Here is a 12,772-nt window from a genome sequence, read left to right as displayed (position 1 = left end):
GAGGGCGAGCCAGTGGCCCCCACTGTCAACCTGCACATTGAGACACACCTGCAGGGGGTCTGGGACATGATCCAAAGGAGGTCAAGAAACTAACTCAAGATCTGGAAGTCACGATGGAGAGGGAGGAGAGTGGGAGGTAAAGATGTTGAACAAGCATGAACTATCGATGATTTGTGTCCAACCAGCACGGACCGAAAGTGAGCTGGCTTGTCAGTTGAATTTCTCGTGAGGATTTCTCCCGAGCGATGGGCCGGTGCCCTGGAGGCCCACCTTGCGGAGCACACCTACTGCTATTCCCGTTGGCCAGTGCCTACAGATGGGACGGATGGACGGGAGGAAGGACTAGGGCAGAGGCCAAGCCCCAGCCCGGGGCCACGTGCCATAGACTTTCTAGGGCTCGGCCCTGCTCAACTGTGCTGAGTTTGGGTTCCATAACTTAGTCTTGCAAAGAGGGTCGATTTTAAGCCTCTGTAGTTTTCTACCATTCAGATTCCTAATAAAGGGAGAATTTTTTTTTAAGCGTCTATCCTAACTTGGCTCCAACTCCACAGTCATCTTAAAGTGACAGCATTTCCCACAGTACCGGTGGCCTGGAGAGCTGGGCCCACATCCTACACTTCTGCATCCTGGCAGCTCCAGCTGGGCACACAGCCGGGGTCCTGTGCGGCTGGAGATGCATGAGGCTAGCAGCTCTGTCATCTATAAACATGGGGAGCACGAGAGCTCAGACTTGGCCGAGAAGTGCAGTGTTTGAGGCCACCACACCATACCTCACCCAATGCAGGCTCTCCCGAGTCCTCTGCCTCTGTCCACACTTCTGGAATGACCAGTTGCAGCTGGACCGCAGCAAGCTTTAGATCCCAGGGTAGCCACTGCCCCTGACCTGTGGGCAGGTGGGTGCACCTGCGAGGCTCCAACACAGTGGGTAGGGCAGCTGACCACATCCGTTCACCCAAGATTACCCCCTGAGCACCTGCTCTGGTCCAGGCCCTGTGGAGCTGCTGGACACAGACACGACTTGACCCAGCCCCTACCCGGGTGGCTGTACATGAACACCCGCTGGATGCAGGAGCTCATGGTAAAGTAAGAAGTTCAGTAGCTGTCACGGAGGGAGGTCCCAGGTGCTGCAGGTCAGCCAGGACAAAGGCCAAGGTCACTCACAGGGTAGGAGCAGGGAGCCTTTATGTTCAGAGGCCCTCTGGGCCCCAGCTTCTAAGTGTGGTCCATGGGCTGTCTGCCTCTGCATCTCCTGGGAGCTAGACAGAAATCCTGGACTGGGTGTTTGTGCCCCCCTCCAAATCCATATGTGGAAGCCATAACCCCCAATGGGATTAGGTTACATGAGGCTGGAGGGTGGAGGCCCATGATGGCCCTGTTGCATTGTAAGAGGATGAAGAGGCCAGAGCTCTCTCTCCACCATATGAGGATACAGCAGGAAGGTGGCCGTCCACAAGCCAGCAAGAGAGCCCTTACCTGACCATGCTGGCACCTTGCTCTTGAATTTTCAGCCTCCAGAAATAAAGTTCTGTGTTGAAGCCCCCCGAGTCTGTGGAATTTGGTTACAGCAACCCGAGCTGACGGAGACACCACCTCTATGCCAGATCTGCCGAAACAGAACCTGTGTCCTAATAAGAGCCCCAGGTGCAAGTCTAAGAAACCCCGTAGTAGAGACAACCTCACCACCTCTCTACTATACCAGCGGGGAAGCTGTGACTGAGCCAGGTTTTAGCCTAAGGCCGTGGTCGGCACACTGCGGCTCGAGAGTGTGGCTCTTCCACAAAATAGCACAGCTTGGGTGAGTCTATTTTTAAGAAGTGGCATTAGAAGAAGTTTAATTTTTAAAACTTTGGCTCTCAAAAGAAATTTTAATCGTTGTACTGTTGATATTTGGCTCTGTTGACTAATGAGTTTGCCGACCACTGGCCTAAGGGATTTGCCCACAATCCCCCAAATTGAGCGAGTGGTATGGGGAGAATGTGAGCCAGATGTCCTGTAGCCCATGCCAGTAACACTGGAAGGTTGCTGGAGAGAGGGACCCCCACAGTGACATGAAGGTCAGGCGCCGACATCTTGGATTCCAGTCAACATTCAAGTTCAAGGAAGAAGAGTCAGGAACTTCTGTATGGTTGGCACTGAGCTAGCTCTGGGTGAGCATGGTCAGCTGGCTAGGGCGGAGCACATCCTGCCAATCTGCCGGAGGGGGAGCCTGGCACTTGGCAGTAATGAGGAATGTGATTAGGCAGAGAGAGATTGGCCATGATGAGAAGAAGGGGAGCCAAGAAGCCCATTTGCCATAATGAATTGGGCTGGACCAGAGGAGTCCAGAATCCCAACACTCATCCCTCGGCTAAGCTTAAGGAATCATAAAATTGTAGGATTGCAAGTAGCTTCAAGGTTATGCGTTCCAGCTCCTCCTCTTCAGACTTGGTTCTCTCAAACCCCAGCCCAGCGGTCACGCTCCAGGAGTGGGCACATCTACCCAGGATGCCGCCACTCTGGCCCAAAACCTACCCCTAACCTTCAACATGCTGGTCGCTTTAACCCAGCAAGTGAGTTCTGGGACCCAAGCTTAAGGAAGTAAGTCCCCAATATGGAAACCCCTATATATGCAAGTAGACTTATTATAGAGGAATGTACAATAATGTGGACTGGGATGGTTGTCTGGAGGTGGAGAACAGTTCTCTGGAATAGACACTCCCTGAGCACATAGTTCCTGCAAGGATGCCCATAACAGAAGGGGGGTGGGAAAGACACAGAGACCCCCCACCCTGACAACCAGATCAGGGCAATTAGTCCCAACAATCAACAGGGTGACAGATGTCACAGCCAGATCTATGCATAACAGGGGTCAAACAGGTTATAAATGCTTTTGGCTTTGTGAGCCATGTGGTCTCTGTAGCGTAAAAGCAGCCACAGGCAATACATAAATGAACGAGTGTGACTATGTTCCAATAAAACTTTATCTATAAAAACAGGTGGTGGGCCAGATTTAGCCCCAGGCTGATGTTTGCTGACCTCTGACCTTCCTCTTTACATCATTACTTTTATTTATTTTTAAAAATATGTATTTTATTGATTTTTCACAGAGAGGAAGAGAGAGGGATAGAGAGCTAGAAACATCGATGAGAGAGAAATATCGATCAGCTGCCTCTTGCACACTCCCTACTGGGGATGTGCCCGCAACCAAGGTACATGCCCTTGACCGGAATCGAACCTGGGACCCTTCAGTCTGCAGGCCGACGCTCTATCCACTGAGCCAAACCGGTTTCAGCATACATCAATTACTTTTAAATGGGAAAGGAGGGTATCTTAAACGTTCAACTTAGGGAAACTGTTTAGTAAGCTAAACCATGTGAAATTGACTCATTCGATCCATATTCATCGGGGGCTTGCTATGTCAGACACTGCTCTGAGCCAGGGATGAGGCAAGGAGCCAGTCAGCATGCTGGGTCAAAGGGACTTACTGAAAATCCTGCAGGCATTTGTGATAACAAGGAAAAACCTTACAATGCTCTGAGAAAAACAACATATAAAATTGTGTATAAAAATAAGACCAAACAATGTTTCCTCAAAAAACCACACACAGGGAGAAAGGAAAATATAAAAAAATTACTAAGTTTACTATAGCTAGTACCACCAATCCTTCCCTCATTTCCCTCCTTTCCCACCCCTTTCACCCCTATATAATCACGTTATTACTTTTACAACAAAACCGGGCTTTCTATTGCATTTTAAAGGGGAAGCATGACTTGGTTTTAAGTTGAGGTCTGTATCCCTCCTGCTCCCACCTTCAATTAGGTCCCAGTTGTTGCTGACAGCAATCAGAAAAAGCCCAATGGCTGCCTGGGTCCTCCAGGTTCCTGCACTGGCCAAGGAGGGCCATGTGTTCAGCACCTGGGACAGCGCCCAGCACGCTGGGCAGGGAGCCACCCAGGTGGGAGGAGTCACCCAGGTGGGAGGAGCCAGTACTTGTCCCCTCTCCTCCTCCCTAACCTGTCAGAGGGAACAGCTGAAGCAGGAAAAAGCTGATCCTGACGCCTGGCTGGTGCAAATGGAGCAGGGTCCAGTGACCCGGCAGGGGGCAGAGGCAGGATTGCTGGTGAGAAGGGAGCAGACACAAACACTGCCATCCCTCTACCCTTATCATTAGCCTGGGAGACTTGAAACATGCCAGTACCAGTCAGTCACAGCAACCTATGCTTCGAATTGCTTCTTCCCGAGCATTTTCAGACCGTGTCGGCTGGCCTCAGCCCCAGGAGAAAATCCGATATTTTTAACAAACTCTTCAATCAGGTGGCGTCCTTGGTAAGCAATTTCTTATGTGTTCGGTTTTTAAGGCTAGACACACCTTCAAGGGACAAGGCCCTTGGCAGGGGCTGGAGAATCCGGAGATCATGTGGCCAAGAGATTCCAACCCCACAGCTCTTTCCAGTGCTTTCTTTCACTCATCACGTATTTATATCCCAAATATAAGTGTAGTATTTTTCTAAAATTCCACTGTGTCCACTTCTTTATTTTTTTTCTTTGTTAACCGGCACCCAAGAATATTTTTCCATTGATTTTCAGGGAGAGTAAAGAGAGAGGGAAAGACAAAGAGAAACATTGATATGAGAGAAGCACATCAATTGGTTGCCTCCTATATGAGTTCCGCCCAGGCCCCGGGCCAGGGAGGAGCTTGCATCCAAGGACCGTGCCCTTGACCGGAATTGAACCCTGCACCCTTTGATCCACAAGCTGACACTGAATCCACTGAGCCAAACCAGCAAGGGCTGTCCATTTCTTTATGGGTAATTTTTCTCTCTTTCCCAAATATTTTTGTAAAGTTTCTTTGTTTAAAAAAAAAAAAGTGTGCCAAAACCGGTTTGGCTCAGTGGATAGAGCCTCGGTCTGCGGACTGAAAGGTCCCAGGTTCGATTCTGGTCAAGGGCATGTACCTTGGTTGTGGGCACATCCCCAGTTAGGGGGTGTGCAAGAGGCAGCTGATCGATGATTCTCTCTCATCGATGTTTCTAACTCTCTATCCCTCTCTCTTCCTCTCTGTAAAAACTCAATAAAATATATATATTTTTAAAAAAGTGTGATAAAAAAACAACAACACATTTGTTTTTTAGAAACTATTTTCTATCAACCTTATTTCTTCGGTTGCTGGTGGTTCCTACCTCCTGGGTAGCCTGAGCAGCGGGGCTGCCTCCGGCGCCCAGTCAGCGGTGGGCTAAGCGCTCCCGCCTCAGGAGGAAGCTGCTGAGCAGGCACAGGGGCGCCTGCATGACTTTTTTTATCTGAAAGAGTACATCTGCTGCTGGTGGGACTGCAGGCTGGGGCAGTCGCTGTGGAAAACAGTATGGAGTTGCCCAAAAAATTAAATAAGGAACCAGTTTGTCCCAGCAATCCCACTTCTGGGGATATATCCTAAGAGTCCCAAAACTCAATTAGAAAGACTAAATGCACCACTACGTTCATAGCAGCACAATTTACAACATTTAAGATCTGGAAACAGCCAAAGTCCCCATCAACAGGTGAGTGAATAAAAATGCTGTGGTACATTTATATCGTGGAATTCTATGCAGCAGTAAAAAAGCAGAATCTCTTACCCTTTGCAGCAGCATGGATTGACCTGGAGGGTATTAAGCTAAGTGAAATAAGCCAGTCAGAGAAGGGCAAATATAACATAATCTCATGTATATGTGGAATCTAATGAACAAAATAAGCTGATGAACAAAACAGATGCAGAGACATGGATGCATGGAAGAGACTGACAGATCTCAGAGACAAGGGGGGTAGGGGAGAGAGATTAGCTTAAAGAACTTACCTGCACACATGCATAGCCCTGTGGACACATACAATACTGCAATGAAGGCCTGGGTGAGGCAGGAATTGGGGGAGAAGGGCAATGGGGGGAACGGGGGGGGGCCTTTGTAATACTGTCAACAATAGCCGAAACCGGTTTGGCTCAGTGGATAGAGCGTCGGCCTGCGAACTGAAAGGTCCCAGGTTCGATTCCAGTCAAGGGCATGTACCTTGGTTGCGGGCACATCCCCAGTAGGGAGTGTGCAAGAGGCAGCTGGTCGATGTTTCTCTCTCATCGATGTTTCTAGCTCTATCCCTCTCCCTTGCTCTCTGTGAAAAATCAATAAAATATATATTTTTAAAAATACTGTCAACAATAAAAAAAGAAAAAAGAAAAAAAGAAAGAAAGAGTACATCTGTCTGTGCGCTAACTCTCCGCTGTGAAGTCCTTTAAGCAAGATGCCTTCAGGTGCCTGGCCCTGGGGGCGCTATCTCACCGCCCTCCACCCCGGCCACCTGCATGGGCCTCTGCTAACACACGCCTGCTTGGGGCTGCACCTGTCCGGGCAGCCTTCAGGTGGGACCTTCGGGTGTAGGTGAAGCAGGCTGGAGCCCTTCAGGCTGGGACACTGACATTCTGCACTTTCTTCTTTCAAAGTCAAGTTCAACCCTAGGGACTGTGCCTTCTTCAGACCAGGGCAGTACTTCTCAGACCCTGAATACAAACCCTCCTGACTGTGTCAAACCCCCCAGTCAGTCCCTGCTCTTCCTCATCCCTCCATGAATCCTCCTCATCCCTGATCCCAGCACCCTCCTCACAAGTTTCCCACAGCTCCCCTCTGCTAATTCAAACCGAGACCCATAGCACTGCCAGCCTCTTCCTAGGCCTGTCCCACTGTCCGGAGCTCATGCCCAGTCAAGGTAAGCTCGTCACTAGTCCCAGCCCACGTTTCATATTACCACCTCCTGTACTGTATGCTCGGCATGACTGCCTTCCTCCCTCATTCACTCAATCAGGCAACCAAGATTTGTTGCATACCTAGTATATGCCAGGCCCTGTTCTAGAAACTAGAAGTCAGCAACAAACAAAACAGACAGAACTCCCAGCCTTGGAGAATTTTATGTTCTAACTGGTGTCCCAGTGAACGGATTCATGCACATTGAAAGGAAATTAATTAGAAGAAATATTTTAATATCACTATTCACCCTTTCTCTATAATAGAAGTGTTAACCAAACTCATGATAGACAATGAAAGATTGAAACACACGCGTGCGATTGTGCCAGTGAAAGCTTTATTGTATCATACATGCGAGAGTCAACTTAGCCTTTTATATATATATATAGAATAAACTAGCTTAATTAGACCTGCTTTCTGATGTAGCTAAACTTTTTTCCAGCCCAGTGAAGCGCCCCAACTTCTCTTTCAGGTAATTGTCAGCCACCCCGCAGTAAATATCAACATGAAGTAGATTATTATTGTAGATCACATAGGGAGAACAAAGGATAAAATATTTAACTGCAACAGTGTTTGATTATATTCTGCATAGTGAGAAAACCTGAAGTCATTTTCAAGTTCCACCATTTCTTACTTCTTTTCAGTTGGGTCAAGTTTCTAAACTTTCTAAATCTCCATTTTCCAGCTAATGAAAAGAAAATAGGATTCTACCAAGTCTCCTATCCACCTACTCCAGGACTTTCTGTGAGGATCAAATGAGATGAGGCACATCACAAACATTTTGTTAAAGTGTAAAATGTTTACACCTGGCTGTAAAGCAAGTCATGTTCCTGGGCAGAAGAAACTCCAAGGAGGGTAGTAGCTAGGGAGAGGAAGCTGGATGTTGCTATGTGACGATATTACCCAGCACCCACAACGATCATTTCCAGGCTGCGCTGAACTGTGGGCTGCATTTTGCACCATGGGGTCTTGGCAGCATCGGATGTGATTTGGTGGGGTGTCACTCCAGGGTAATGGCGGGGCCTGTGTCCCACTTGGGATAAGTCGAGTGTTGATTTGTCAGCACTAGGTCCATGGTGCCATTTATTTTAAATGGCCAGTCCACATCATGGCATTGAGCGTCTGCCCCCTGGTGATCAGTATGCATCATAGCTACCAGTCAGATGGACACTTAGCCTTTTATATATATACTAGAGGCCCAATGCACAGATTGGTGTACCGGTGGGGTCCCTCGGCCTGGCCTGCGCCCTCTCGCAATCTGGGACCCCACCAGTGCACAATCGGGGCCAGGGAAGGACCAAGGGAAGTTGGCTGGATGGGGAGGGACCTCAGGAAGGCTCCATGTCCAGCCCATCTCACACAGTCCCGATCAGCCAGACCCCAGCAGCAAGCTAACCTACCAGTTGGAGCATCTACCCCCTGGTAGTCAGTGCACATTATAGCTACTGGTCAACAATCAAATGGTAGCTTAGGCTTTTACATAGAGAGACTAGAGGCCCAGTGCACAAAATTCATGCACAGGGTGGAGAGGGGTCCCTCAGCCTGGCCTGCAACCTCTCACAATCTGGGATCCCTTGAGGGATGTCCGACTGCCAGTTTAGGCCTGAATCCGGGATCAGGCCTAAACTGGCAGTTGGACATCCCTCTTGCAATCCAGGACCGCTGGCTCCTAACTGCTGGCCTGCCTGCCTGCCTGCCTAACCACCCCTAATCACTCTGCCTGCCTGCCTCATCAACCCTAACCACTTGCCTGCCTGCCTGATCGCCCCTGCTTGCCTGCCCACCTGATCGCCCCTAACTGTCTCTGACTCAGCCCCCACTGCTACGGTTTCATCTGGAAGGATATCCAGAATGACATCCGGAAGGTCATTCGGCTGTCCAGTCTAATTAGCATATTACACTTTTATTATTATAGATATTATAGATATAGATGGAAGGAGACAGGCAAATAAATGAACATGTAAAACCAGGTTATGGTAAGTACAAAGGAGACTACTGAATGCCAGGGAGCAGCTGGCATGGTGGTCAAGGATGGCCTCCCTGGAGAGGTGGCATTTGAGTAGAACCCCGCAGGAGGGAGGGCATGAGCTTCCAGTAGAACACTGGGAGGAAAACATTCCAGGCAAAAGGAGCAGCAAGTGCCAAGGCCCTGAGGCAGAAATGTGCTGGTGTGTTCTAGGAAAGGCAAGGAGGCCAGTGGGGATGAAGAAGATCATGCAGGCCTAGTGAGCCACAGCAGGGACATGGCTTTCACTGTGAGTAACACCTGAGCCTGAGGGCTCTGACCAGATGGACATACTCTGTAACAGACCGCTCCGGCCTCCAGTTATTGAGGACAAACTGCATGGGGCGTGGAGGGAAGCCTCTACAATGATGCCAGTGGGAGGCAATAGCAGCTTAATCCAGACTCATTGACCAGATCTCCTGGCAGGTTGGGTTTAGGGGAACAGAAAGAGCAGAGCCTGGGTGGTTCTGATGGTTCTGGCCGGAGGGACTAGAAGGGATAGGGTTGTCATGTATTAGGCTGGTGAAGGCGCCAGGAGCAGCAGGCTGTGTGCAGGTGGAAGTGGAGATCACTTCCCTGTGGGGCTGACGGTGAGCAGCCTTTAAGCTCCAAAAGGAACACAGTCTCCTCGAAATAGCCTTCCTCACAGCAAGCTGAAAGCACTCCCTGCCTCTTGAATGCTGGCCCCTCCCTGCCTTCCTCCCTCTCTCGCCCCATTCTCTCTCTCTCTCTCTCTCTCTCTCTCTCTCTCTCTCTCTCTCACACACACACACACACACACACACACTTATCCGCATCAGTTATCCATATCCATACATAATTCCCTTGAGGCTCATTCATTTTACATTACCTGGAAGCATTTGCACATAGTAGCTGTTCAATAAATATTGTTGGTACTAGGCTGTACATTGCACTAATGATGTTTTAATAGTCCAACAACTCAAAATTGTTCTTCAAAACATTTAAAATTAGGCTTAGCAGTGATTAAAAATCAGTGGTACTTAGTCCACGTGAAGCATCCTAGATGGAGGCGTGGACCTGCCCCCAGCCGTTAACATCGTCACGGCGGGCTCTCCGAGGAAGGGCCAGGAAAAGAACACGGACTTACCTTTCCGGCCCTCACATCCCAGGCTTTGACCTCAGGGCTGAAGCCCCCGCACACAAAAAGGTTGTGGTCTTTCGGGTGAAATTTCAAGGTAGTGACTCTGAAGTTACTCTGCCCACTGAATACCTGGGTTCCTACACAAAAAAAGAGAAGAGAAAAAATACTCAGATCATAAGATAAGTATCTTTAAGATAAAGTCACCACTTGGGATGGAGCGACAGGCCAGCACTGCCCACCTGGGCCCGAGGCGGCCAGGGCAGACTTTCTGGGAACACAACAGCAACAGCAACTCTGGCCTCACTCTCTGCCACCAGGCCCTGAGTAGCGGGACCCCCTCCCCGAGGCCACACTAGCGGCTGGATCCGTGAATGCCGCCTTCTGTGTGCTCTGACCCACTTCACACAGAAACACCCCACCCTGGGGAGGCTGAGCGGCACGGCCACGCTGCACAGCTCACACAGCGGAGTCTTCGCCTGGGTCTGCAGGTCCGAGGGAAACCAGGGGGCTCCAGAGTGATTCTCTGTAGGACCGGCCCTCTTCCAATCACAACTTTACAATCCCCCACCACGAAGGGGTTGGTACCGAGCCTGGAGTGGGGGTAGCAGGAGACTCTGGTGACAAAGGAGAGTGTGACACTGCACTGGCCCACACTCCCGATGTGCAGGGGATGTGGACCCTCAGAGTGCCACTGGTTCTACAGGACTCAAGTCTGTCCTGGTCCTTATGTATCTGCCATCAGACGGTGGTCAAGCACTTAATGCCTTGTGCAAGTGTCCGTGTGCCCCGAGCTGGTCTGGGGGGCTCCAGGCCAGCGCTCCTCCGTCTTCACAGTGGCACCTCGCACCACAGCAATGGCTGTAGTTCTCATGTGTCCAATTCAACCCCCCAAAAGAGCAGTGAGGAACCGGGCTGGCGTGGGAGCGTCTGAGGGCTGCCTCTGTGCATGTCCCCAGGCCCAGGACACCACACCAGGTATGGCGCCCACTGCACATCACGCCAACCAGGTGGCTTCCTGCAGAGAAGCCGACAAGGGCCGCCCCAGCCCACAGGGGTCACGCCTCACTGCCACAGGCCCATGGAAAGTCCCCCACTGGCCTGAGGCAGCGGGCAGTTAGGGGTACAAGAAGCTGGTGGCCAAGAACACCAACCTCTCCTGTGTCACTTCCTCTTCCAGAAAGCACTTCCTGCTGTGTGTTCAGGACCCCATACACCTAGTGGAATGTTCCATCAAATCACCAGGAAAGGACACGAGAGCCACTGACCGGTACCCTGACCTAGATGGGTCTCGGGACCGTGTGACAGCATGCCCCGTGGATGAGAAGCCAGGAGCTCCCACGGCCAACCTCTGCATGGTTATTCATTAGTGATGCAATGTGCTACATTCCAATGTGCTCTGAACATTACAACAAATACCAAAAATAGAATATGTTAAAGGATGAGACAAGGAGAAAATAACCAGTATTTTAAAATATATCAACATGCCTTTTACTAAGAGGATCAACAAACTGCTTTGAAATCATTAATAAGTCCTAATGTTTTCAGTAAGAATGACAGGATTGACTAGACTTCCGTGTTTTTTTTTCAAATGCAGGGAACTTTTTTGTCAGTCAGTGATTTAAAAGTAGCCTGGTTACAGCTTCTGCTTATTCCCTGACGTCTGTCAGAGCCACAGAGCCCCTTCCGGAGGTGCGGGGACCGGAGAGTGCTCACCCTCGGCCCGGCCCGCTGCCACCCAGCACTGAGAGCAGAAATGCGAACATTTAGCTCGAAAAACCCCCACCACCGGTGTCAAACGCTGGCTCCTGCAACTTAACAACCCCATTCAAAATTCACTGAAATTTCCATTGCAAATATGTTAAAGCTGATTAGAAAAATGCTGTTCCTGAGTTAAGGGTGCAGATATTAGAGTTTTTAATAGGTGACACTTCACATCAAGTTTGGCAATGAAAATGACAGAAGGATGGAAACAATCAAAAACATCTGTTTTCCTAACGTTATTTTTGCAGAACAAACTTTCTCGAAAGCAGTTCCCCTCGTACTTTGCTAATGAATGACTAAGTGTGTTGACTTTTTCCTAATTTCTTCCAGAGGCTGACAATTGGCAGCCGCTTGTCATCAGAGAAAATTTGGGGAACACTTGACCTTTTACAAATGAAGACTGTACCTCCTTAAGCCTAACGAGCCCCTTGACTATTCTGCAACAAAATGCAACACGCAAAGGTGCTCATGGCCCTCCTGGGTCAGCAGTGTCGTCGGGAGCTGGCCACGTCGCGTCCCGCCACCTGTAACGGGGAGGGACCGCAAACAGCAGCCCAGCTGCCCCGCCCGAGGGGCGGCCGAGGCGGACACAGCGCTCTGCCTGGCATGAGTGACACTGGAGACACTGGAATCAGAAACAGCGCTCTGTGGGCGATGGACAATGCCCGGCACCTGTTTCTGAATTACAAGAGGACTACGTAGGACTGACGTGGGCAAAGGCTGGGAAGGGACTCGCCAGCAGGGAGTGATTTTAAATGGCACTGATGTTTTTGTAGCCCTGCTTTCTAACATTGAAAGATTCTGGAAAGACACGGGGAGATGAGCAGACTTGGGGTGGCCGAGTGCTCCGTCCCTGTCTTTAGGTCAACAGGGAAGCAGCAACTGACCTGGTTGGAAACCTGGTCTTCTTCGAGCTGATCCTTTTCCTTTCCCGAAGCCCGTCTGGAACCCAAGAGGGTAGTCAGGACCCAACCATGATGTCCTCAGTTAGCAAGTCCCCATCCTGGGGAAGAGGAGCAAATGGGCACCTCCCTACGATCTCCACTCCCCCATCCATCCGGGACTGGGGGCTGCACCACTGAGCATCCGGGTTGGGCCTCTCAGGTGCAGCACAGGCCTGAAGAACTGGCTCCAACCAAGTGGCCGGGGGACCCCACTGGG

The 12,772-nt window shown here is 50.2% G+C and overlaps 1 protein-coding gene across 4 annotated transcripts in view; it reads right to left on the bottom strand.

Moving 5' to 3' along the window:
• WDR25 (WD repeat domain 25) overlaps positions 1-12,772 on the bottom strand; it is a 147,049-nt gene that overhangs the window by 43,888 nt on the left and 90,389 nt on the right. For all 4 annotated transcript variants that reach the window (XM_084888022.1, XM_084888021.1, XM_084888024.1 and 1 more), the window contains exon 6: positions 9,857-9,987. In XM_084888022.1, coding sequence (XP_084744148.1) covers positions 9,857-9,987 — 131 coding nt within the window. The remainder of the gene's footprint in view (positions 1-9,856; positions 9,988-12,772) is intronic.

Source organism: Pipistrellus hanaki, assembly GCF_964339955.1.
Source record: "Pipistrellus hanaki genome assembly, chromosome: 1".
NCBI lineage: Eukaryota > Metazoa > Chordata > Mammalia > Chiroptera > Vespertilionidae > Pipistrellus > Pipistrellus hanaki.
This window is presented reverse-complemented; position numbering and strand designations above follow the sequence as displayed.